The 27,582-nt window shown below is 39.4% G+C and overlaps 1 protein-coding gene across 2 annotated transcripts in view; it reads right to left on the bottom strand.

Annotated features, from left to right (window-relative positions):
• Positions 1-1,423: 1,423 nt before the first annotated feature.
• The window catches only part of tlk1b (tousled-like kinase 1b), a 26,978-nt gene continuing 819 nt past the window's right edge, over positions 1,424-27,582 (bottom strand). Inside the window, exons 1-22 of one of the 2 annotated variants that reach the window (XM_037534800.1) lie at positions 27,109-27,582; positions 23,033-23,151; positions 22,240-22,311; positions 21,884-21,922; positions 20,458-20,530; positions 19,631-19,674; positions 15,497-15,586; positions 15,319-15,405; positions 14,844-14,936; positions 14,505-14,615; positions 13,387-13,523; positions 12,897-13,085; positions 11,970-12,036; positions 11,658-11,755; positions 11,223-11,304; positions 11,025-11,116; positions 8,904-8,993; positions 7,218-7,387; positions 4,777-4,912; positions 4,359-4,470; positions 3,933-4,040; positions 1,424-3,635 (exon numbers count right to left, since the gene is read on the bottom strand). The exon at positions 27,109-27,582 is cut by the window's right edge and continues 214 nt beyond it. In XM_037534800.1, the coding sequence (XP_037390697.1) occupies positions 3,471-3,635; positions 3,933-4,040; positions 4,359-4,470; positions 4,777-4,912; positions 7,218-7,387; positions 8,904-8,993; positions 11,025-11,116; positions 11,223-11,304; positions 11,658-11,755; positions 11,970-12,036; positions 12,897-13,085; positions 13,387-13,523; positions 14,505-14,615; positions 14,844-14,936; positions 15,319-15,405; positions 15,497-15,586; positions 19,631-19,674; positions 20,458-20,530; positions 21,884-21,922; positions 22,240-22,311; positions 23,033-23,149 (2,172 nt within the window). In that variant the 5' untranslated portion in view covers positions 23,150-23,151; positions 27,109-27,582 and the 3' untranslated portion in view covers positions 1,424-3,470. The remainder of the gene's footprint in view (positions 3,636-3,932; positions 4,041-4,358; positions 4,471-4,776; positions 4,913-7,217; positions 7,388-8,903; positions 8,994-11,024; positions 11,117-11,222; positions 11,305-11,657; positions 11,756-11,969; positions 12,037-12,896; positions 13,086-13,386; positions 13,524-14,504; positions 14,616-14,843; positions 14,937-15,318; positions 15,406-15,496; positions 15,587-19,630; positions 19,675-20,457; positions 20,531-21,883; positions 21,923-22,239; positions 22,312-23,032; positions 23,152-27,108) is intronic. The other variant, XM_017715554.2, reaches the window with a different exon arrangement.

Genomic DNA, 27,582 nt, shown 5'->3' with positions numbered 1-27,582 from the left:
GTTCTTTTAAGTACAGACTTGGAAGAATCCCTGATATGCTCAGAAAAGCATATTGTGACGGTTCATCGATTAATACGTCGTATTGCCCTAGTTTGTGCCACAGAAAAAGCTTTAAACAATGACTGTGGTGATGAGATGAACTCAAAAAAGCAGGATCCACAAAATGCACATTGTGCCAGTTCCTGCAGACCATCAATACAGCGAAGTTTAATGTAGAAGCCTTTACCCAGTGACGCGCCAACCTGCCTCACTCGGGTAAAAAAGGGGAACATTGATGAGTTGATGAATAAAAGGGTCATTAAATGATGAAATAATACAAGGTTTTAAACTCCCAAACTATTTGGAGACTTTCTAGCCAATTAAAAGCTTTCTTAACTTAAAAATAATAATAAATACGTTCATTCACTGAAATAGGAACATAAGCGTGAGATTAAGCTGATTATTAATCATTAAGTTGCAGCCCTAAACTATAATCATATTCTCACAAAGAACAAATGTTTTAGGCTGGTTCACTTTATCATGGAAAGGTTTGATGTGGATTAGTTTAGATGTTAAACCAATTTGTACAGATGAGGCAAATTCATTTCTAAACAACTAGAACTGGCACTATTGATTATTAACGAGTATACACATTTTATAAAAGGCTAAACAACTGCAGTTCATACCCTTTAGAGATACTGTAATATTAATTCCATCTTAATTTATAGGTAAAAGGTATTTGGAAGCTTTTAAAAAGACTGAAAAACACTGACTGAAAGCGCATGTAAAGGAGTGTGAGAGATTTGCAAGAAGACTCATTTAAAATATATAATATCAAACAATGCAGATTGCCAACTAATCACAGCATTTCACACAAAACGTGAATTGTAATGTTTTATTTTAAAATGATGATTAAATTGATTTAAATCAACTTATATCAATTTACATTAATAAGTAATAGTTCTTCAGATGTTTTTACTACTAATTTATGACAGTTGGGGAAAACTACTTGTGCTTTTAAGCTTTTAAACCCATTCAAAATAATAACCAAAAAATACATTAAAATTAAATAAATAAATTAGCTGTGCAGGTAAAGGGTAAATACCAGCAACTAGTGGAGTCTTTAGTGGTAGTATCACTTACAGACGGGTTATTAATTGAGTTCTAACCAGGTTTTACCAACAGAGGGAATCAAAGAACACAACACCTGTTGACCCAGGTCCCATGTCCCGAGCAAGCGCTTGAGCAACAGCCCAGTCTTCTATTATACATTAGCTACAAGTTTGCTGGTTTTCTATTCTTTTATTGAACCCGCAGAAACTGGTCAAGGATCCTACTTATTTAATAAGTAGGGTCAAGGGGTCAAACCAGTGTGTGCACACATGTAAACACACAACATTATACCACAATAATGCAACAAGCAAAATGAAAACCTCCAAAGCAGTTGTATTAAAATAAGTTTTTTGAATTTTTATTTTTCTTTTGGCTACATTCCCTACAATTGCAGCAGCATTTTAGAGACAGATCACAGGTGTTGAGCTGATGACAGGTTTTCGAGAGAGACGGGGAGGAAACGAAGCGTAAAGGTTTGACCCAAGACTGCTGAGAACACTCCGGTCTGTGAGTGCATGGTCTCTGGTCAGAGTGGCTGTTCTGGGTTGAGGGGTCAAGGGTTGCCTAGCAACAGGAGAGCAATGGCTCAGGACACATGGGCTTTAATTATCATTAAGGGCGGGGTCCGGCCCACCTTCCGTCTCTTCACTTAAAATTTTTACTCACACACACATCCAGATGCACACATGTTCGCGCGCGCACACACACACACACACACACACGCTAACAAAAAAGTTAGATTTTTATCATCAACAACATGCTGTGATTTCCTGACCAGTATAATTTTGTATGATTTCTATACTAATTAAAATCATACAACTAAAAAAATATGAACTAAAAAGCGACACTGTATAGCAGCATCATGAAAATTGCTCGAGGAAAGAAAGAACGAAAGAAATAAAGGAGAAAATGAAGGAAGGAGCAGATCCGCCAGTAAGTGGACCTGCTAACACACACATCATGGAAACATACACATCACAGCTGGAGGAGCTTTCAAAAGACATTTTCACCTTTGTAGCTGAAAATAAGCAGCTCAAAGGACAGCCCACATGCTGTCACTGTCGTAACAAAACCTTGTATCTCCTAAAGAGAAATCGCTGACATTTTTTGATATGTCGATATAATTAAATCGTTGAGATGTAAACAAAACCATTCAAAGTGGTTTGATCTGAAATGTTTCACTGCAGAGACACTGACTGACTTGGATGGTCCAACATAGATGTAGAAGCTGTGTGTCATCTGAGTTTTATCCAATGTTTACACCAGTCGAAAATCTGAAAAAATACACTGCACTGGGTAGCATTTCGCCTTATGCCCTGCGTATATAAGCCATAATCTCCGCCCTAAAAAGTCCATTTTAGGCCCGAAGCTTCTCAAAACTATTGTAAAACAGTGCCTCAGGTAGCAGGCAAGAACGTTCTGCGTGGGGGCTTTAGAGGCATTAAACCCATCAGACCAACTGGTTCCCATCACCACCACTATGACCACTTTTGACTTTAGCAAGTTTATCTGAAATCAAGCATTTCAAATTAAACCACTTCTAATAATGACTGTCTGCAACTTAACAAGTAAATTATGCAGACATTTTGAAAAAGCAACAAAATGGAAAATTAAAGTACAAGATTTTACTCCAAATCACTTTAGACCGCTTCTATTGTGCCATACTACATGAAATGAAATAAAAAACATGGATTTAGAAGGTTTTCTAATGACAGCGACGAATACTAACACTGACCACAGACGCGCACACACAAACTCCAGAGTACTGTGCTTTCGTACACACACACACACACACACACACACACACACACACACACACACACACACACACACACACACACACACACACACACACACACACACACACACACACACACACACACACACACACCCCAACTACACTTTCCCAACAGCATCTTTGACTGACACACGCTCCAGAAACCTGGCAACACGCACACAACACTGGCTTCAAATACACACACGCACACACAGAGACCCCTTTCAAGGGCTATAACACAGAAATAACAGTGAGAAGTAAAATGTAAAGTCTCCCCCTACAGTGCCTGTAAGCTTCAGTAAGCACAGAAATTTCCTCCCTTTATACTTTTTACAGCTTCACAGAACATCTATTTTTAAACCATCAAACTCTGAAGCCATACATATTCAAGTTTTTCCATCTGTGCTAAACACAGTTGCACCCAATCGGAGCGCACGGAGGAGGCGACTTCAGCCATGCTTGCTTATCACCATGGCAACCGATGCCGGGCCAGGGGCATGTCTTTATGCTTGTAGGCCCCTCTCCCTTTCCATCCGCATGGGGGTGGGCAGGTGAGGGAAAGCGCTGCTGAAATAAAGTCAACCGTCTTTCCAGCCAGAGATCAGTAGGAGATGATGCCGGAGGAGGCAGGGCTTGAGGGCGTGGCTTGCAGGTTTCCCGATGAATTGGATCTTCTGATGTGCGGAAGCAGGTAGGAGTCACTGCAAAGCTGGTGGACATCATAACGGTCCTCCTTTCTATAGGCCAAACAGCGGCGAATAAACGCCTGAACACCAACACAGAGAGAAAGAAGGAGAAAGAGATTTCTAATATGAAATATTAAGTGATTTCAAGTAAAGTACTATACTTTAAGACTAAAAAGGAAATACTGTAACTGAGTATTTTAGCATCTGAAATTACAGTGCATCTGTAGTATTTTGCATATCTAAAAATCTTCAGCATCACCTCTTATTAAATCAGCGCTCCTATACATCTATGCAGCTGCCCTAGTGCTTAGGTTCAGTTTGATCAACTACTCAAATGGCTGCTAATCACAGTAAAACTGCATAAGTAGCATGTGGACCTTGGCTTCGTTGCTGACCACAGGTTTAGGAGGGAACTGGACTTCAGTGGCTTTGAGGATGGTGTTCTCCTGGAGTATGTCCTGCTGAGACTGGTTATGGCCAAAGGGCTGCAGAACATTAACAAAAACATTAACGTACATGCTAAATAATATTTTCTCCCAAAAACATGTGTGTGTGTTTATATTACACACACACACACACACACACACACACACACACACACACACATATATATACATTATATATACATATTTCTGTTAATATTTGTCTAACAGCCACATACAACTATATAAAATCCACATCTTGCAAATAGATTCCAATATGCTCAATAAACCATAAAGGAACAATACACAGTTGCTACACAAAATGCCCTCAGGTCAATTGTCTGAACCTTCTCTATGTCTGAGAGGATGTGTGCCAATTACCTTGCGTCCATACAGACACTGGAAGAAAATGACGCCCACAGACCAAACATCTACTTTGTTGGAGATCTTTGGAGGCTCTTTACCAACTACAAAACACTCTGGTGGTAAATACCTGAAACATGGAAATTCAATTAGCAAATAGCACCAAATATCTAAAAAGGATTGATAAAACTAGATGTAAATATGGCCCATCTGTCAATGACATGACATGCTTCTCAAAATCTAAAATGTCATGTCAGGCTGTGTGACGGTCCAACTGTATATTCAAATTAAGTAATTTAGAAAAGGGTTTTGCATCATAATTAGGGTGGATCAGTTCAGATCATACAAAACTGACAATCCTATTTAAAAAATACAAAAATACTGACAGCTGTTATCAATCAGATATCACAGGACACAGATCATAAGCCCGTCTCACCAGTAGGTTCCGGCCCCCTGGGAGGTCAGGTCCATGCCGTCCACCCCATAGTTATCATCATCCATGATTTTCGACAGGCCAAAATCTGTGATTTTTATCTCTCCACACGCTGTACCATCCACAAGCAGGATGTTTCCTGAGATTCAGAAAGCAAACTTTACTCCCAAACATACACCGCACAATGATTTACAACCTACAGACTAAATCTAATGCTGCCCTCATAGTCTTATTGGGATTGTGCCATTTACCACTTGAAAGTCACAATCACAAAGACTTTGTGTTAAAGTGCTTTGTACATGGAAAGACTCAGGATCTGCCATCTGAGCCTATCTAGTAAATGCACTGCTAATGTTAACAAGCTGGAGTGATCTGTTCTGGTATCTACTTATCATTTGTCTTTAAAACTAAAAATGAAAATACTGTTGCAGATGTAACCACTGAAAATATACATCAATGTTTATGACCCAATAACTACTAAAAGTAAAATACCTTAAGAAAAACAAAGAATTGCCCACCACTGACATTGTCTTTCACTTTCGACATACAAGTATACAGATTGCATATAGGAAAGCTAGAAACATTGAGGGCACACTGCTGGTTATGATTAATAACATTTCATTCATGTTCAACAACATCTGAACAAAGAACATGGTCAAAATTTAGTTTTGCACTTTTTTAGCACTTTTAACACTGTTCACCATCACTCATCAATTAGCAAGATAACTGTAGTAATAAATGACTTTCTACTGAATCGCAGTCAGCAAGTTAAAGTCAACATGAATCAGAAATCACAACACATTTTTCTTCCTCAACATGACGCATTTCCAAGTGAAACAGGTGGGAAAACATACGAAGATATTACTGGCTAGTAGCTTTTTTTTTTTTTTCACATAATGCTAGTACACAGTAAATGAAGACAAACATCAGATTACATTGAGATTAAAGATTCTCAGCCAAATCATACAGATGACGGCTTAAGTGGAGTTTTTAGAAGTCCTTAGTGTTTTGAGAAAGAGACTATATACTTATCCTCAAATCAGGAAAACAAGAGATATGGTTGTTAATTTCAAACAGACCAAGACCACAGTTCCTTCACCCGAAACTGAGGCTGCATTACTAGAGTCTCAACATAGAAATATTTTAGAACGGAAATTCATCATTTTAAAATTTGCAGATTATGTGGCATCCAAAGCAAGAAAAGGTGCAGGACAGAATTTTTCTTTTCTTTTAGAAGTCTGTACTCCAGAGTGTCCTGACTTTTGACCCGACGCATACGCTTGGGAATATGTGTGTCCAAAACTTAAAACAAAGATTACAGCAAAGACTAAGAACTGTGCAGCGGCCACTCACTTAGCTTCATTCTGACGGTCTTTTACGGAAGCTTCAGTGCATTTTACCCGTAATACTTTACCCATATTTTACATTAGAAATTTAAAATTAGTCAAAAGATGGAGAATTGTGCATGCCAGAATTTAAACAACTACGTCCAATCAGTCTTTTGTTGCAGCAGCTATGAATATATTTAACAGCTATAGAGAATACATTTGGAACTTTAATTGCTTGGCTGCACTTTTGTGGTCGGAGGTGTTTTGTTACTTTTTGTGGCAAGTTGTGGTTTCTGTACACTTTGTTTGTGTTGGGGGTTACTTTAGTCATCATTTTATTTTTAGTGGTTATGTGTATATGTTTTTGCACCATTGACTATTTTCCACACTGATAATAAAGTTGACTGACAAGAAATCAGTAATTACAACTTTCATGTACAACATCTGGGTCAAGAATAGGGTTTACAAATTAGAGTATTACAAATATTTTAAATACCATCACCAATGATGACAACTTGATTTTGACTGTTTGTGCTGTAGAATGTTTATCGAATATAATTGTTCCATAAACATTTAACAGCACAAGTTGACATATTAACTTAAGGATAATAACTTCCACAGAAGTTGCAACACTAAGGGAAGTGTGGTATAAAGGGATGTGGTCATGCCTAGGCAGTGCCAATACAGCCACACCATCATTAACTGAGCTGTACAAAACTCAAACTACAAAACGCAGTACAATTCCTGGCAAATGCAGGAATCAAGTTTTACAGGTTATGGAATGACTATCTGTAGAACCATGCCACAAAATCTCATGATTTTTGTTCGGAACGTTTGAGAGCAGGAAAAGACTATTTGACAGTGTGACTGGTTCCCAAACGCAAAAATAAAGGAGAGATTAAAACAAGCCCTGAAATTTAGGTACTGAAGAACACCGAATGTTTTAAAACACTATAATAATGAAGTAATGGGGTCCTGTACCATAAAAGCATTACATTTCAGTTACAAGCCCTATTTGGGAACTTGGAATGCTTACAGGTGTAAAAGCACATGAAGGCAGCCTAACACTGAAGAGTCACATAAAGTAACCTTCGCTGGAGCGTGATGTATTCCCACCTGGTTTGAGGTCATAGTGAATGATTGGTGGTTTGATCTCGTTGAGGTATCGGAGAGCATTAGCAATCTGCATGACAATGGAGCGTGCTTCTTTCTCCGACATCAGCTTGTGCTGCTTCAGATAAAAATCCAGATCATTCCCTTCACAGAACTCAAGCACCGTACAGAATCTGCAAACATCGAAAGACACAAAACGCCATATAAACACCTGCAACCAGCAGAAATCAGCCACAGTGTCGTTAACAGACTCGACGTTAAAGCCACAGAATTCTGTGGAAAAACAAAGCCAAGAAAGACTGATCTGAATACATGCTAGTGATTTTCTTCTACTGCTGTGGTCTGGACAATATTTTTAAAATGGCCACAGCTCAACTCTGTGCTAGACTTGCTGGCAAAGGGCTTTTTCTGATTAACTGATACTGTATTTAGTAGCCAATAGTTTGTTTAATAAATTATATAAGACATCGCATTTTATAGTCCGTATATTTTCCATATATTTTATATTAATCTGGATTAAGCGGTCAACGACGACGATGATGATGATCGCATTTTATATGTATGTAGTGTCGGACAGACATTTTCAGCGATGGACTGGCGACCTGTCCAGGGTGTATCCTGCCTTCCGCCCGAAGACTGCTGGGATAGGCTCCAGCACCAATAGCCTACAATGTCAGAAAAAAGTTCACCACTTGCCAGGTAGGGATGGGAATCACTATAGGCTCCAAGATTTCCAGCGTTTAAGCTGTGATATGATTCTATGGTGGCATTTCGTGATTTATAATTATGTCATATATAAAAAGGCGTGGCACAGGTAGCGCTGACGCCTCACAGCAAGAAGGGCCTGGGTTTGGTTTCCCAGCCGGCCCAACCATGGTCCTTTCTGTGAGGAGTTTGCATGTCTTCCCAGCTTTCCTCTGGGTTCTCCGGTTTTCTCCCACAGTCCAACGACATGCAGTCAGACCGACTGGACACGCAAAACTGCCCCTAGGTGTGAGTGTGTGTGTGGATGTATATGCCTCTCTGACCTCAGAAGGACTGGTGACCTATGTATCCTGCCCAATGGCCGCTGGGATAGGCTCCAGCACCCCCGTGACCCAGAAGGATAAGCGGTTTAGAAAAGGTGTGTGCGCATATTGAAATATTGTCTTCTCATTTATTCAATTTTAATCATATTAATTTAATAAATAAGAAAAAACTATGAAGTAAATACATTAACATTCAAAAGCAACTGCCCTTATTTACATATTTAGCAGATACTCTTATTTGTGAATAATAACATTATTTGAGATTTCATCATTACTTACTTAACAAATTATTGTATATATGGTAATTTACAATGGCCTATTGGCATTTTGCTTTAATTTGGTGCCATTTTTGGTTACAGCAACTAACTAGGCTAACTTAAGCCCCATTTACACTAAAAACCGGAAACATTCTTGGAGTGGACCAGTCTTTTAGTGAATCATCAATTAATCAATGAAATGAATACATAACATAAATAAAATGAAAATAAACAAGTAGCACTCTCTTGATGAGGCAGGATTTTTACAGTTTATCACATATAATGAAGGCAACCAATTAGTATTTTGCTCTATCCAACAATTAAATGACCAAACCCACATATCATTGCAAAACTAGGATTTGTCCAGACTAGAAGACCTACGCTTCATGGCTGCTCATACTCACGTGTCTGTGTCCAGGGAGAAGTAGTCGTACAGTTTGACTATTCTAGGATGGTCCAGTTGCTTGTGGATTCGGTATTCTCTACAGGCATGCCTAGAGTGACAGAACACACAATAAAGGATGAGCACAGTGAAAGTGAATGAATGCAAGACATAAAAGAAAAAAGAAAAGATGAGAAAAAAAATGAATAAATAAAACACCAATGTCCTCCTAAACCAAAACCATAAACCATATATTGTCAATACTACCCATTAGGATAATTTACAGCATTTAGCAGACGCTCTTATCCAGAGAGACTTACAAAAAGTGCTTTGTCTGTCTAGAGAAAGCATCTTTGCTAGTTACCAATAGGTTAGAGAGAGAAAGACGGTCCTGAGCTCAGATACTGCTAGAAACACAGAGTCACTGTTGAACAACAATTGAAGTGCAATACAAAACAATACATTAGTGCTTAATTTAATACTTAATTCAGTGCTCATTTAAGTGCTGTATAAAGAGACGTGTCTTCCGTCTGCGTTTGAAGACAGCTAGAGTTAGACTTAGTTGACTAAAATCGACAACCCAATTTAGCAGTCGACTTGTTGGTGACGTCATTACGTGTCTTTTTGGCACTCGCTAGGAACACTTTGACACTACTGCTCACTGGAGACTTAACAACAGCGAGATGGCAACCTCAAGAACGAAATCCTCAAAAGTGTGGGAGAATTTCACGCTAAACTCAGAAAAAATGTGGTCAGTAGTGCGATTTGGAAAGCCGACTTGCTCCATGCTGGAACATGAGAGGAGACGTCGACTCACTGGATGAGGAAGATTCACCTCGGTAAGATAGGTCTCATCCCAAACCGCATAGTAGCTATTGAATAGCGTCAATATATCGCATATAGCATTACAAGTGCACTCATTAATGTAGTGGGTGAAATACAGAAGTGTGTGGTTTGGGACACAGCGACTGAGATAGTTAGCTGATGTTGGTGTTAAATTCCATCCTATTTCATGTTATGAGCTGAGCTGCATTTCGAAATGCAGGTTCTCTTGCACCTTTAATGAAGATGGAACAGAGAAGCAGGTACCTTGTTTACTTTCATGGTAATGTATACACTTTAGATCGGTTATATTTTTTGCTGCTACTTTGCACATCCTTGGTTTTAAATTTTGACAGGAAAAATATATTGGAGTTTATCTTTTAATTAACTTTCCTGCTTATATAAAACAGTGAATTCTTGAATGCTATTAATTTATATTGTCTTCATTGTTAGCTACATAAGTTATTTGATAATGCTGTGGTGTATAATCCGGATAATCGACTATTCGTTTCAGTAATCAATAGATTATTTGATGATTTGATCAAATTAGTCATTTTTTGCAGCCCTACTATCCATAAATAACATATGTACATATTCACATCAATTTAAAGTGCATGAAAAAAAATTCATAATTAACGACAGCTACATCTCTTGAATGTTACATGTCAAAGATACAAAGCACTTTCACACGTCCATAATGATCATCAGACTCAGCCATTTCAGCTAACAGAAGGTTGTTGTCGCTCTAGCTCAGGAGTGTCTAATTTTACTCAAAGGGCTGGTGTAGGTGCAGGTTTTTTCGGTCCAACCAAGAAGAGGACACCTGATTTCACAATCACAGTCTCAGTCTTTAAACAACTGATCCTGTGTGCTCCTGTTCTGTTGCAACGAAAACCTGCAGCCACACTGGCCCTTTGCAGATAAGACTGGGCAACCCTGCTCTAGATAGTAGCGAGACAATAGATCCCCCTTGCGGACAATCTCGTGAGGGAGCGAGCAAGTGACAAGGCAGGTCCATGAGGTGCTTGAAATCAAGGTGAGCATGATGATTACAAAAGTGTTAAAGTGCTATGAATCTTTAAGGTCTTTTCTGTGTTTTTGGTCACTGAGTATATCAGCTCTATGATCTACACCTTGAACATTTGCTTTAAGAGAAGAAAATGTCCTAATTTATGCACATAACCGTTCTCCATTCTCAATTATTCTTTTTTTGTAAGATTAGCCTTAAGAAAAAAATGAATTTTTACCTTTTCACCTTTATGTTTAATTCAATCTATCTACACAACAGAGGACATTTTTGAGTGCACCGTCAGTCACATACTTGTGATAGTTTTCCTTTTTCTCTTCTCTCCAGTTCTTGTTGAGCTGGTGAATCTTCACTGCAGCGTAGCGCTGCTCGAACAGGTCAAAGGCCTACACAACCATAAACAGCTCAATGGTCACAAATGTGTTTGAGGGCAAGAGGAAAAAAAAATATGTTATGGAATTTCACTGATCATCTGTGGTAGAGGTGACTCACCTTGTAAACTTCACTGAATCCTCCTCTTCCCAGCAAGTGCAAAAGGAGATATCTATCATTGAGAGTGGGGTGATCTTTAAACCTGAAAAGAAAATCAAGGAGGTACAAGCAAAATCAGAGCAAGTAATGGTTTCCATGATGAAACTGAATTTATCATCAATGAGAGACAGAAACAGAGGGAGAAACAGAGAGAGTTAAAGCAAGAAAGAGAGAGAGCAAAACAGACAAAGACAGAAAGGAACAGAGAGACAAAACAAGACACAGAGAGAGGTAGAATAAGAAGACAAGTGAAGGGGAAAAGAATGATCGAGAGAGACAGAGGTGAGGAAGAGTGTGAGTGATTGAGACAGAGAGAAAAGGGGATCGTAAAAAGAAAGACAACAATAGAAATAAAGAGACGTCGAGAGAGAGAGAGACAGAAAGAGAGAGACTCACTGAGAGCTGTCCTCATTACTAATTCTCTTCAGTTCACGAATATGCAAATTTCTCACTCTCTCCAAACGCTCCAGCTCAGCCTGGATCTCTGCCTCCTCCTACACACAAAAAAACAGGCATAAACAAGTGCAAATGCTTACATGTACCTACATAAAGAAGAATACTCCAGGAACATGTCCCTGACTAAAGACACACAGCAGTTCAATGAAGTGCTATTTCTGCTTGACTGCTTCTGCATCAACTGTTAACTGCACTGTCCTTAACAATCAGTCCCTTAAAGTAGCCATATTGAGGTGTGTATGTGTGTGTGACCTTTTTAAGATGACCCAGTCTCAATTTGAAGATTTCTTCCTGTTCATGATACTCTGCTACAGTCAACCTGCAATAAAAGGTAAACAGCTGTTAGAATGGCACTGTTTCTGTATGCATGTCTTTCTGAAAGCGTTTTCACCCAAAGTGTTATTTTATTTTTTAATCAGGTCAAATTCCATGACGTACAAACAACAATACAATGTGTCAAACAATCATCACCAGTTCTACTAAAACGTTAAAAGTGAACAATACACAGCACATGAAGCTGGCATGAAGAGGCAGCCTTCGCCACTCTGACACAGCATCCATGCCCAAGTGATACTAGCATTACAAACTACATAATATCAATGGACAACTAAAATAGGAATTAGCAGCTAAAAATATGTTTAAGGCTATAATTTTCCTGGTTTTCCAGAACATATGGTATCCCTGATTAGGTGAAAGTAGTGCTGGTTTGAGGTCAGGTTACAGAGTCAATTTAAGGTATGGGCCAAATTAGTCTTAGGGAAGAGACACATACATAAATAAATACGTTATAATCTGGGTCAACACCATCTACGTCCACGTTTGTGTGCAAGGGTCTAAGACCAGAAGCCTATGGCTGCTGTCAGAAGAAAACCTCGTATCTTCATTTTTGTCATTTTTCAGTATTTGACATAATTTCAAATGACCTGTTGTTCTTTACATTGGGTGTCAATCTCATGATGAACAGACCAAAAGAAACGGCCCAAAATGACTTGGAAAGACGTCTGGTTCCATTGACTTACATTAAAACTACAGTAGGTTTTTTCCTTCTCCTGTAAAGTCAACATTTTGGAGATATGAGGTTTTCTCCCGACAACAGCGATATGCAACACAAGTACAAAAACAGTGTTGTTATATACTTGCACGGAGTATGTTTTAGATCTAGATGTGTACGATACATACAGTGTAGGTAAGCTGGGTTTGAGGAAGGGGTCACTGTCGGCTCCGTTTACTGCTTTGGTCTTTCTGGGTTTGGATTCTCCATAAGGGGTGGGGCTCTGTGAGGCAGGGGTATTTGGGGGTTTGCGCTTTGCTAGCAGTTTCCGCTGCCTCTCAATGTCTTCCCTCTGCTGGTTTATCCACTCCTGCTGTCTGCATTCAATTTTTTTTTACAAAAACACGTTTCATTCCTGCATCTGCTACAAACACAACAGCAATTACTAATGGTGCTAGCTTAAAATGCTTTTAATGAAGCAGTCAATTATATATATATATATATATATAAAAATATAAATAAAAGTCCATTATAAAATTATTTTACATCATTTCAAAGACTTATTTCTTTGCTTGCCAATGCATGATTAAGTCCTGTATAGTACATTCACCTTTTGTCTAAGAAAGATGCAACATAAATAAAGCACTGTACAATAGGTGTGTGCGCAAGCTCCCTTACTTGACCAGGTTCTGGAAGGCATATCCGTCGGTCCACTGCTCTGTGTAGGACGCTCCATGTCGGACTGTGGTGAAGTGGCCAAGCCGCAAACGGTCCTGCATGCTTTTCTCCCGACATGACTGTTTCTCCTGCGTACTCTAAATCAGAGAACACCCAGATCACACACACCAACATACAGAGACTTAAACATTCTCGTACATAATAAAAATAAAAATTCATTGCTGCATCAAGAAACATCAATCTGAAAGTGGTGATCCAACTGCACAAATTCTGGAATGTGAGAATCATCTACAATTATTATAATATTCAAAAAACATGCACTAATTTATTGGCCAATATTGGTAAAAACAAAAACAAAAAAGCTCAGCACACTGTTTTATTGCTTATTTAGTCAAATTACAAATTGGGCAATACAGCTTAAATATATCACAAGTTTTAATAAGTTGAAACAGACAAAAATGGTCCAGCATAAATTGCAGCATAATAAAACAGTATCAAAAACTATTAATATAATGGTTTTTACTTTACATTTCACATACTGCTGTGCACTAAATCCAATTAAACATATATTAATTAAACTCTATTTCTCATAATAAATGCAGTTCTAAGTTGTTTAAATACTGATTACATACACAAATGGTTTAGAAAAGCTTATTTTGTCATACTGCCAAAGTCAAATATGTATATTATTTTCCATATGAATAAGGGATGTGTACTGCAACAATTTTGAATATCTGTAACCAAGCCAACATCAGCTACAGCCTGGTCATCAATAAAGCTGCACCTTCTCAGTCCTGAACAACGCATCTTTGGCAACACAATAAGACACTTGCAATTAATACATAGTTACTCACAAATACCTACAAAACTGTAAAACGTTACAGTCCTGTTAAAACATAAAAGCAGTGTATAATTGAACCATTCACCTTTTTTTGTTAGTATCTTTGCAAATTCCTAATATGACTTGCACCAAAATAATGGAATCAAGTGGACTTTGAAGATCAAGTGGTAAAATTTCAGATTTCCCAATGCACTGAGCAGCCTCTTGAAGAATCACAAGAGAATTACAGAACAGAAGAGAGGTCAGCTATTGACACTGAACTGTGTGAACATCCTACCTTCTCAATGAGGAGTTTTTTGCTCATGGTAGTGCATTTGTTCAGCCGCTCTTTATATCTCTCCAACAGCTTCTGCTGCTCTTCAATCTGTCTCCGGAGGTCACAGTTAGCCTGAGGAGAGGATTATTATCACCGTATGCTAACAAGGGCGTCTTCTGCCACTTCACATATCTATATATAAGAAACCGCTAATAGAGAACGAAAACATAAAGTCAAAATGAATATTTTAAAATTAATATATTAATATATAAACAATATTTTTCACTGTATGTTTTTTGTGTTTCCGTTCCCTGTACCATCCTTCATCTCTAATACCAAGTCCTTCAACTTCTTTCTTACCCTGAGCAGATCATCTATTCTTCCTTCTTTTTTCTCCAGATCCAGATTCTTATTGCTTTCAAGTGCTGCGAGCTTCAGCAATGTCAGATCAGTCTGAGAAAAATTAAAAGGACAGAATAGGAGAAAGAAAGAGAGCAAAAGAGAAAAAACAGAAGCTGAAATATTTTATTTTTCAATTATTAAAATCATTTCATTTAAAAGACTTCTTGTTTTCCTGCAGTCTTTGTCAAAAACACGTCATCTTCTGAGTTTTGATGCACCAGTGAGCAAGAAAAATAACATTAATTAATAACACCATGTTTCAACAATCCCCCCAGCGTGTGCTGTAATGTACTCGCAAATAGTATCAAATGAAAAGTGTTATTTCCAATCTGTGCTGACTTTAAAGACCAGTGAGCTGAGTTCATTTTCATGATATACTATCAGAGCAATGCAAACAGTAAACAGGTCACGCAACTTCGTGTGCATATCTCACCTGCACGTTTCTGCTGCTAAGCTGCTTTGGGTGTGTCGCGTGATCAGTGAAACACAGGCTGGTGGGTGAGGAGCTGTTCTGTCGGACCTGCCAGCCAAAAAAGACAAAGAAAGAAAACATTATACGCTGCGTTCTTCATCCAGCAACTGTTCGCACACATACTCTCCTAAACACTTACAATGGATCCAGGTGCAGAGTGTGAGCCATGTGGGGAGCGGAGGACAGGAGGAATGCCCCTCACCGGACTAGAGCCATTTCCACCCTGCAACTACATAAGAACAATCACTTCATCAGTCAAATTTGCATGTTAATGATGTATGTTCTGAATTACATTCTGCATCATGTACAGAACTAGTCGGAAACGTTTTACAAGGGGTGCTGCAGTGTCATTACATCTAAATTCGTCATGTCAATAAAATCCAATTAACACAAATTGCCTTTGAACTTTTGCTTCAGACATCCAGTATTATCAATCACACGTCATCAAAGCACAATACCCTTCTGTTCTGCTATGTTTTTTATGTTAAAAAAATATAATATCTCTAAATGGCAACTTCTCAGAACAACGACTTACTGTCGTTAGTTAACGAGATTTTACTCCAAGGATTCTGGGAACATTTCTACTGATCCAGTCGTCATGAAATTTTCACACAATGCAGTTGTGACAGTAGCTGTGCTCAAATGACATGGACAAATTAAAAAAAAAGTTTTTTGTTTGTTTTTTTGGACAGTGAAAATTTGCTTTTTAATGAAACAAAAAAAATATGAAAATATAAAATATTTTAAAAATGTATTTGTTATACAGGGGACCTAACTGAAACTGAACTAAAAGAGCTGCGTAGGCCCCTGAAGACCTCTGCTGGGAAAGGGGGGAGGAGTCACTGGGACAGGTGATTGGAACCAGGAAGAGAAAGGTGAGAAAAGGTTTGGCCACGTGGAAGTGGGGGTGGTGATGTGTTTGGGGTAAAAGGAGCAGTACAGCCCAAAGCCTTCTACTCTACATGGGAACTCATGAGCTCGGCCGAGGATTCGTCCGAAGGAGCAAGACAAGCGCATGGAGGAACTAGAAGGTGGATTTCCTCTGACTGTCTTGGATGTAATTTGATGTCAGGTCTGCACTACAGGTGAGATCTGTCCTGGATTTTTTTTCTTTTTCTTTTACTGCAATGCACTGCTAAGGACTTGTGGGATTTTGGATTTTTTGGGGCTTTGGGTTTGGACTTCGAGAGTTTGATGGACACGGGTTACCTATTGTATGTGTTTGTCCCAGTACTGTAAATCACTCATTTTTTCCAGTATAACTTCAAAAGGATTATTTTTGTCTCTCCTGTTGCAGAAATTTCCTCTCTTTTAAGTGAAATGTACATTCACGTCTCAGATGTTTCAGAAGAGGAAGATACAACAGTCACGGACATCAACTGCAGTGTAATACAAGAGGTAAAAGAATCTGTTATTAGCCTCCAAAACTGGGTTGATACCTTAGAAGGGGATTTTAGGGCTTCAATAGAGAGTGCAGTGAATAGAGAGCACATCTGTGGATCAAAAGTTTGAGGACTGAGTTGCTTTTAAAAAGTTCTCTAAAATAATTAGAGTGGCGGTAGTTGAATGTGCAGAGATGAACAACAGAAAAGGGAGATTGGAAAGCGCTCTAGCACCCCTTTGAGTCAAAACTCATTTTATTATCCATCTTCTAATGTTAGTAACATCATGACGCCCTCTTCTGGTAATGTGTCTGCCCCCCCCCCCCCTTCTTTTGTTGCTAAGCCTCCTATTTTAGATTTTCCAACCTTTGAGGGATCTCGTGATACTCCTGCTGTGTTGAGCTTTATTGAGCAACGTAAAAACCTTTTATCACTAAGGCCCTTGTCCGATGCCGAACTCATAGCCACATTGTCAGCAGTCCTAAAACAATCTGCAAAGAGCTAGTGGATGGCAGAGAAGACAAAGATTCACAATTGGAATGAATTTAAGCACTCCTTTTGTCTGCATGAGACTTCACTTATGACTACAGGGCAGTGTGCTTAAAATGGAAGGCTGACATGAAAGAAGTCGAATTCATCAGGAGTATCATGAGCAACTGCAATCCAGCCTTATTCAGTAATTTAAGAGGAACAGTCCATACTGTGCAACAACTAGTTAAAGTTGGGTCCATGGTAGAGTGTGACTGGGCTGCAAAGAAGGACTGGGCCAGAGTGAATAGCCAGGCTTCTAGTGACTAGTGACAAGTGACAAAAAAAAAAAAAAAAAAAAAAAAACAGCACAAGCTCCAGTAATGTCAATGTGGAACCCAGAGGCAAACACCATTACCATGTGGCGTTAGCTAAGGCAGAATCTCCACACCTGTTAGTTGTTCCTATTGAAACACGGGGGCTCCAAGGAGAAGCTGTCCTGGATACGGGTTGCATCTACACTAGGAGACGTCTAGGAGTAGTCTTTGGCAAAAGATAGCCAGGGTTGGAGAGACTCTGAGTACAGGGGATCCTCTGACTTTCGTGTTGGCAGATGACAACTGGCATCCACCTGGCATGGTGCCGTCTGAACCATGGAGACCTACATTATGGCAGACAGCAACTTAGCCTTTCCTCTTATTCTGGGTGTGGATTTTTTAACAAAGGCTCAGGTCCAGTTTAATTTAGGAGAAAATACTTATGGAGTGTTGATCCATAGGAAAAGATCTTTGTTTCCATTTTCAGACTCTCTCCATGTAATTTGACCTGGTCACTATCGGCGGAATCAAGAAAGGCCGTGAATATGTATGTGGCTCCTCCTCTCTCCTTCAGTGTGATGGCCACTGTTGCCTCTGAAACCCATGAGGTCCATGAAGCTCTGTTGAGATCTCATCCACCAGAGATGCAGGTGCTGCTTCAAACCTGGCCCTCAGTGTGTGCTTCAAAATTAGGGAGGACCACCATAACCCAGCATCGTATTTATACCAGTGATGAGATTCCAGTTCACAACAAGGCATTTAGGGTATCCCCACTGAAAAGAAACATCATAGAGGAGCATGTGAAATGCATGTTGGAAGACATCGTCTTGGTCTCCTTGGGCTTCGCCTGTGGTGCTGGTGGGAAAACCCGATGGATCCTACCGCTTCTGTATCGATTACAGAAAACTGATTGCCAAGATGCATAGCCAATGCCATTGATTCATAACGTCCTAGAATCTTTACATGGGGCAGGGTGTTTAGTTCTTTAGATTTGAAATCTGGTTATTGGCATCAATGGATCCAAGGAGCAAGGCCAAGACAACTCTTATTACACCTGTGGGCCTCTACCATTTTAAATCTATGCCTTTTGGTTTATAAAATGCAGGGGCAACCTTCCAGCACCTGCTTACCAAACGGGATGTCAAGTTTTCAAGTGGTCTTAAACCTGTAATGGAGAATCCCCAAGTGTTACTTAAGAGGTCACAAATCACTTGTCCAATGTCCCTCAGAGAAAATGTTGAATGGTCCACACAGTTATTTTCATTACGATTCAAACTGTGCATATGCATCCATGATGCAGGGGAAAGCAATAAACGGTGCTTTTAACTTTTGCTTCCATTGGAGTTCTTTGTCAAGTGTTAGAATCAAACACGTTCTTTTAGTTATTTAACCTTCCGTCTTTTTCTTCTTTCTGTGATTGAAATTTTAGTGCATCCCTACTTTTTAAGATGCTTCTGACTTTGTTCTGTTCTGCATGTGCTGCAGATTGGGTAATCAGATTAAGAACATCTTATTTTTACACCCTAATTAGAGTTTTCACCCTTTTTCGATGTACGCTGCTCTTAAGTATCACACCTGATGTTATTTCCTGGTATCTTTTTACAGTCTATGAGCTCCCGTGTTTGTAAAGAGTGCCAGACTCTTTCTGTTTCTTAAGTACAGAGGAATTTCACTAATTATTCAGATCAGATCAAATCAAGCCACTGGACTAAAGCGTACAACATCATACATTAAAATCTGGAGATGTCTAGTGGACTGTATAAGCCCTCTGTCATAACAGTTCTTATAACAGGTTACTTATTTCAGGTTGAGGGTGGATATGAGCAGAAGCAGATTGTGTGTTGGTGCAATTCTGGTTAACTTCACAGGCTTTATTCATACTACACTACTGTTCATACTGCAGTCAGTTAACTAGCTTGTTTCTTAAAAAAAAAAAAAAAAAAAAAAAATAAAAACGCTATTTTTCGTATTTGAATGACATGAGCTAAGCAATGTGAAAAGCTCTGACTGGACTGCTTTCCTGCCAGTATTTCTGACGCGACTGACTGACGTTTAAAAATACCGCTGACTGAACACTAACACAGACAAACACACAGACTCACTTACATCAAAATAATCGCTGATCTTCGCCCCTCGGCCGGAAGACTTCCCTGAAAAGTTGAAACAAAAGATGTTGCACCATCTTAGCCAGTGAAGTAAAAACCAGGAAATTCTTAAACTAAACTACACTTATTCAATAAATAAATAAACAAAGAAGCTGGCAAAGCGCTGTCCTCATTTTCACACACCTGAGCCAGGACTAAACTTTTTGGTTTATGTGAAAAATCAATGGTGTATTTAAAAACCACCTAATCACTCCTGTGGTAAACAAAACTGTTCCAAAGCCAAATGCCAGTTTCATGCTACATACATTTACCCAGCCACATATCAGTGGGTCCTCTGAATTACAAGGGCATTAAGCGCGAAATGCTAATGCTGCTACATAGATACATTTAACTGACATCACATGAAATTACTCTTTTGAGTAATATAAACTAGTGAGGTTTCCAATATTATGATAATTGCTTGCACTTCTCGGTCAGCTTGTAATAAAAATGACTGATATTTGATGTGAAAATTAATGCAAGAACAAAGACTTTTTTTTGTTACTGAAAATACACGTTGAGATTAATGGTCAATTATAAACCTGGTGTGTGTGTGTGTGTGTGTGTGTGTGTGTGTGTGTGTGTGTATATATATATATATATATATATAAATATATATACACACACACACACACCCCCCCCCCAAATCAGAGCCATGACATTATTCATACACATCCTTGAGTGCATAACCGATAAGCCTGCAGCTACATAGGTTTAAAAAATTATATGACAAGTTTTCTCTTATTAAACTGGGTGTTCTCAATCACATGACCAGAAGACAGACCACACCTTGGTTGCTCTCTGACTGGTTGTCAGCTTTTCTCTTTCTTCTCGATGACTCTGAGTGCTTCTTCTCCGGTGTCTAGAAGACAGAAAAAAAAATCTCAGTCCTTCCCTTCAGCCAAGGCATCTCCAGCAAAGTATAATGATTACATTCAAGCCTAAAAGGAACTGACCATCTACTATTTACAGCAAACAAGGAGCAAGAAATAAGCGCATTTTCCATTAAAGCAATGCTTTATGTTTTACTCAGCTGAACACTTCTGTCCATTCAGAAGTCATAGCCTCAAAACAGTTAACATATCGCTGCTGTCAGAGGAAATCCTTGTATCTCCAAAACTTTACAGGAGAAGGAAAAACATTTTAATGTAAGTCCATGGAACCAGGTTTCAGCCTTCATTAGTGCTGAATGTCTACTGTTCTATCCAATAGCTGTTTCAGAACGTGCTGATTGGGCAAGGCTGTCCAAAAAAGATGCCAAACCCTCAGCCAGAGTATATCAGTAGAGGTACATACAGTGTCAAAGGGGCTCAAACAGAAGGCCCTGCTGTTCATACATATCCTTTTGGTTTTTTTGGGTGGGTGGGGCTGTACAGTAAACTTCTTTGAAACTCAAGGTTATAGTATCTCTGGCACAGCCCACTGTCTTTCACCATGTCATTAAGTAGTTCTGTAAATTTGTTAATCAGTTTTATATAATGATACTGACAGTCTTATCTATTACCCATTCTGATAGACACTTGACTACAAACTGCTTTATTGCTGCTTACATCAGCACCTGATGACTGATTGCTGAGTTACCAATTGTGCTTTTATAGTTCAAAGATGCTGAAAGGATTAACAACCATAAGAGTGTTTTTTGTGAGCTGTCAGTAAATCTTTTCTTTTAGTTATCCAATGAAGTGCAGTGTTTGTGTGAGATCAGTGTTAATTGTTCTGTCAAGGTATTTGAAAAATGACTAAGTAATAAGAACGTCAACATATTTGTAAAAGTACATTCCCGCTTTGCTAAGAAAGTGACAAAGATGAAGTTAATCCCAGTTTCGTTAAATGTGTTTTTGCAATCAAGAAAAACTGTAACCTAAAATCGGATTCATATTCAACATATTTCTCCCTTATAGGCTGTATGGAGTAGACCAGCCAAGACATGTTTGGTGTCTGAATTTAACACTAACAAGTAGTGAAACTTTATACCCCACCGACTGGCACTGTGCACACTTTTCCTCAAACTGTGTCAAACTGTAATCTCAAACAGACTTGTAAAATCACATGCGTGGTTTCTGACACGGTATGACAGGTCAAGTATTATAAATAAAAAAGAACAGGAAACAGCAAACATCATGAAGATTTGTTTATAAGCACATTTACATATTTGAATTTGGGGTAAAAGAGGAAAATGTGTGTTTTGGCTTTGTTAACACATCAATACACTTACTGAATATGCAGGAGAGCCTCCTCTTTTCATATCAGAGTTCTGCGTGCGTGAGTGAGAGAGGGAGAGAAAGAAGGAGACATCAGCAGCACACAAAACAGCTGGTGGAATAAATGAGTAAACATTCCCAATAGATGAACAGTCACTGGGTTAAATTTGCTTTTGACGTGAGCGAGAGAGCGAGAGAGCGAGAGAGCGAGAGAGAAGAGAGACAGAGAAAGAAAGAGAGAGCGAGAGAGCGAGAGAGCGAGAGAGCGAGAGAGAAGAGAGACAGAGAAAGAAAGAGAGAGCGAGAGAGAGAGAGAGAGAGAGAGAGAGAGACAGACAGACAGAGAGAAGAGAGTGCAAGAGAGACTCACTTCTGACTCTTTGTCACTTGATGACCCCAGGCTGCCAAAGCTGTGATTGGAGCACTCATTATTGTTTAACCCCTACAAACATGAAAAAATTAGTGTTTAATCAAAGTCTCTTTTATTGGAAAATCAAGTTGAACAAGTAAAAACATTACTACTACAGAAAAAGAAGAGATTAGACATGTACTCAACTCTAACTCTCAAACTTTTACCAGAAAATATATTTTAGCATGTAAGATCTAAAATATATTTTACAATTAACATAATTTAAATTGATCTCACTAGTGAGAACTGAAGTGTCGAATGCAAATCATCTTTTACATACAAGAATTAAAGATCAATTTATTTTACATAAACATGAAAAGTGAAGATAAGTTAACACACAGAGAACACACTTCTACACAATTTAATGCACAATTACTGTTTAAAGTATATAGTTTACGTATTGTAAAAAAAAGTGGTCTATACATTTATATTTATATATATATATATATATATATATATATATATATATATATATATATATATATATATATATATACACACACACACACACACACACACACACACACACATACATACATACATACATACATACATACATACATACATACACACACACACACACACAGCACCAAAATTTGCAGAAAACAAAGTTTGCTCCCTACAGGGAGGACTTGTGTTACTTTAACTTAGAAAATCAATAAAACATGAAATTTAACCGGAGGTGTTCAGACTTTTGCATACAGCTCAGTTTTCACTTGTGACCAAGAGAGACACACATCAAACGCACACACACCTTGGCCCCTCCACTGGTACTCCCTGTGCTGCCCCCGGTGCTGCCGCTGACGGCCCCCATAAAGCGAGCTTCCAGCAGCTCCTGTCTGCGTGGGTCCAGAGACTGCAGCTCCTCCATCCCTTTAACATACACACCATTACACACTTGATTAATGAATATGCATATTTAACCAACACATTCAAATATTCAAACCCTGTCAAGTGGTCCAGCTCCTCACCAGGGATTCCAAACAAAACTTTCCACTGATAAATATTGCTCTAAGTGCTCCTTTGATGCTGTTAAAACACCTATTCTCGTTTAGTGGCAGTGCCCCACAGTGAAACGGTTTCCCTGCTCTTTTTTTTTGAAGTAAATCTTGCTTTACACTCAGCAGTATTTCTGCTCACCCTTATTTTTAACCTGTAAAACTGTCAAAAGAAAATAGCACTGACTTCTTTGACATCAGTGAAGAAAGCAATACTGAAATTTCATGCAGCACCGAGGGAACTTAAGATCTACATCTACATGCACTATTTTATGGATGTTTCAGTACTGCAGCAGACCTCTGCCACACCGGGTTGAGCAAAGGCCGATACCGTGGTCGCCTAGTCTGCGGAAATTGGAACACAGCCGTGTCTAGCTTGAATTCATTTTATATTTTTGTGGCACTCTGAATATCTTATTCTGTTGTGTTGCTTGGGTGCTTTGTTTTTTTGTAAAAAAAAAAAAAAAAAAAAAAAAAAAAAAATCACAAAAAAGGAAGCACCTGCAAAAGCTAAGCAGAAAATCATTTAAACTATGTTATATATAGTTATAACTAGGGATGTGCATCGACTAATTCTGATACTTAAGAATCCGTAAAAGAAAATGAACTGACAATCTTTTAACCACGGCGAAGAAAGAGAACACAAAAAAAACTGAAATAACTGACGTTGGCAGGCGTTTGTGAAGGGCAGTCACCTTTTTAGTTGGCCGCTCTGGCGTTGCACAAACATTTAGCGTACAAACACAAAATGAAATGTAAGAAATATGAATATGAAAATATTCAATGCAGAAGTATGAGAAAGTATTCCTGTTTCGAAGCAGCAAAGTATAGGAATATAATTTACTCACAAACCCACCCCACCCCACCCCACCCTTCACCTCTACCACCACCGAGCACTTAACACTGCTGATAATCAACTGTGGTCTTCTCCACACATCAGGACTTTCCCCCCTTCTGCTTTTTTTTTTTTTTTTAAATCTTCATCCACACTAGCAGCATTCTCAAAAATCTCAACACCAACAGGAGAATGCAGAAACTCTTGCATGAGCATATCCAGAAGGGGGCCATAATATCACACAAATTTGTCAGACACCTTAAGAAGAACTGTGAGCTTGTGCACTGCGGAAAAATAAAGTAGGCTCGCCTTGGCTATTGCACAGTCTTTGAAACATCTGTGCTGATAAGCTTATCTAGCATTTTAACCCATCTGAAAGACAGAGCTAGGAATTATTTTGAACCGGAGTTTGGTTAATGATCATCACCTCATTGAGGAATTTTTAATATCTTCAGTTGAAGTGACACTCAGGTTCAATGAAAAAGTAAATGCTATGACAAGTGGGAGTATAACACCTACATCACGCCTAGCTTGATGAGCACCACGCAAGCTGGTCATCTGTCATACTTAATTGTGCATAATTAACAAATGAAAAAAAATCTACACACACACACACACACACACACACACACACAAGTTAATGCTGCAATGTCAGGTTTTCCTGGAGTGTTTTCAGTTAACAAGCACGCTGCCCTCCTGTCGTCTGGAGGCCAAAACACAGAGAAAAGGCGAACGGAGCCTGAGACTTAACAGATTGGTTCATCAACACTTTTAGCACTGTGCACAGGCTATAGTGGATAATCAAAGGAAAATGGGAGCAATATTTGTTTCCTAAATTATTAAAGTCCTGCTCTAATAAAATATCAATGTATGCTGAATGTGCGTGTAATGACATCTGTGCACGTTTACAATTTCAAGGAGTGTCACAAATTCAATGTTCAGTCAAATCTGTTACGACTCCTGGTCACAGCACCTTTTCTGGACTGAATGACCGACAAATATAAACCATGAGCACCAATGCAACCTTTAGGGTTCAGACAACGCACAAAGCTTTTGTTTTTCGCAGTGCCTCATCTATGGCTGCAGCTTCTGCAAACCTCGGCCTGTCTGACACACCCGCCATGGCAAGAGCAGTGCCAAAAAGTGCCCGCAGCCAAAAGATCCCAAGATGGAGGATGGGTGGCGTCGTGGCGCATATGAAGGTCAACAGGGCAGGAAGAACACTGCCGGCAGAGAGAGCACACACGCGCACACAGATGAAAATTCTCTGGGAAAAGATGAGCAGCTCGCAGAGAAGGAATCCAAACAACCCGTCATCCATTTCATTGTAGCTGCAACAAAACACAACTGTACTGAAGTGAGATACCTCTTGGTCGTATACGGACACTTCCTCTAAAAGCTTAAAGTGCAGACTTGTTTTTTTTAAACTAGAAGAGGTTAAAGAACCAATTTGATTAAACATGAACATGGATAACAATGAATGGAAGTCAACTGCTTGATACAGTAAAGTGCAAACCGTCACTATTAACTACTTAAAGCTGCATCAGCAGCATTCCTGAGTCAGAAGGAAAAAAAAGTTAAAATATGGTGTGCGTGTGCTCCAAAAAGTCGCCCTGTAAAGCCTGAAATAATGAAATAAAAGGTCAAATTTTTCTGAATTTTTTGGAGCATGTCATACATCTTTACGCACCAACATCACACGCAAAGGCTCAAAAAATACATGAAGACATGATGATGGTATAGTAGGAAGACATGTCCTTAACCAAGTATTGACTGGGATGTCCTTCAACGTGTTAGTGACCCTCAGATTCATCCTCACGGGGAAGGGGTTCAAAACTTCACAGACTGTTCATGTTGCGTGCAGTTACACATTTCTACCAGAGGGGGCTCTACATTCCCAAAACTGGCATAGTGTAGTTTCAAGGACTAAGTCAGTCAAACTAAAGCCAACATTACTAAAAATGACGAAGTCAGAAATCACCAATTAGCATGATCCCCTCCGCAAAATGCATAATCACCATTACATAAGCAATATCTGCTCACTGCCTCAAAAACGTGCCATTCTGCCATCTGAGGTCACAGGCCTATCAGAGCACAACAGCGAAGACGCAGGAATCCATCCTACACATGGAGACCATATCTCAAACAGATCTGCTTAAGTGGATTCTGACACCGTACGACACGCAGGACTCGTCACATTTTATCTGTACTTTTATCCATTTTATAGGTGATGGCAACAGGGAAGCGTCCTACATTGGGGGTAAAAAAGCTGTTGTTTTAACCACTTTGGTTACTAGTAGGAGTGGGATCAGGGGGAATGGGGACAGGTGCTGTGATTTCTAACAGTGAACTGGTATTACATGATTTTAATCGCATCACACAAACATGAATCACCCAGTACATCATGACTTGGACATATTCACTCCACACTGCATTAGCTTTCTTTCTTACGCCGTGCCTCGTCCTGTATTACAGCCTTCCACAGCTCCTGATCATTTAGGTCTCTAGTCTGGTCACTCAGTAATGGCCGTGATCTGTTACATTTAAATCAGCTGTTTGAGCTGGCCGGTCGAGAATTTTCCACTTCTTAGCATTGAGAAAACCCTTAGCAGCCATGGTGGTGCATTCTGGGAGCCTAGACGAGGCCTATTATTATATCCTCCTAAATATGAGTAGATGTCCTGACCAGCACAAAAAAGCTGATCCTTCAGCATCACCACGACAAATAAGTCCATCTTTTCTCTAATGGGTCAGAAACATGCCAACTGTTCTAGTTTATCTGTGAGGTATCAGATCCACAGATTCACCAACTAGATTAGGCGCTTCCTTTGCATTAAGATGTACAACTCCGATTAACTAAAACTGACTGACTTCACAGCTTGTCTTACATGCTGCCCTTCAAAACTACTGAAATCTCGGCGAGGTCCGGCGAGCGCTCGCATTTGGGTTGGGAGGAAAACGACACGCCATAAAGGAGCGGATTACTTCCATTCTAACCTTGCAGTTTCAGTAGTTTCTCAGTCAAACTTCTTCACCGGCTGTTTCGCTTTGTTTTTCACCGAAGCCACTGCCGCTTGGTTAAACAGGCGACGGGTTTAGTCTGGGTGGCTGTGCTGGTGGCGTGTTAACGGGCTCAGTAACCCAGCCTGCAACGCAGAGACACAACTCCATCAACAAGAGGGCACAACTTACCCGAGGGAGTCTTTACCACGAAAACACGAGAACTTCAAACCAAGTCGGACACAATACACTCGCTTCACCGACCTTCAGCACCCAGCAAGCTCTTAGACTGTGGTGCTCGCGGCAGGACTGCAGACACATTTTCCTCGTTTTACGCTGAAATCTTCACCTGAGCGAGGGAACGTTTTCAAAGCTGGCTAGGCTAGGCTAGGCTAACAGCCCCGAAATGTCCAGCTTTGACATCGCACTAAAAATCTCTCGGTCCGCAACAATACAGAACAAAACTTCGAA

The sequence above is a fragment of the Pygocentrus nattereri genome, chromosome 26 (genome assembly GCF_015220715.1).
Source record: "Pygocentrus nattereri isolate fPygNat1 chromosome 26, fPygNat1.pri, whole genome shotgun sequence".
In the NCBI taxonomy this organism is placed as follows: domain Eukaryota; kingdom Metazoa; phylum Chordata; class Actinopteri; order Characiformes; family Serrasalmidae; genus Pygocentrus; species Pygocentrus nattereri.
Note: the sequence above shows the minus strand (reverse complement) of the source record. Positions and strands in the feature narration are given on the sequence as shown.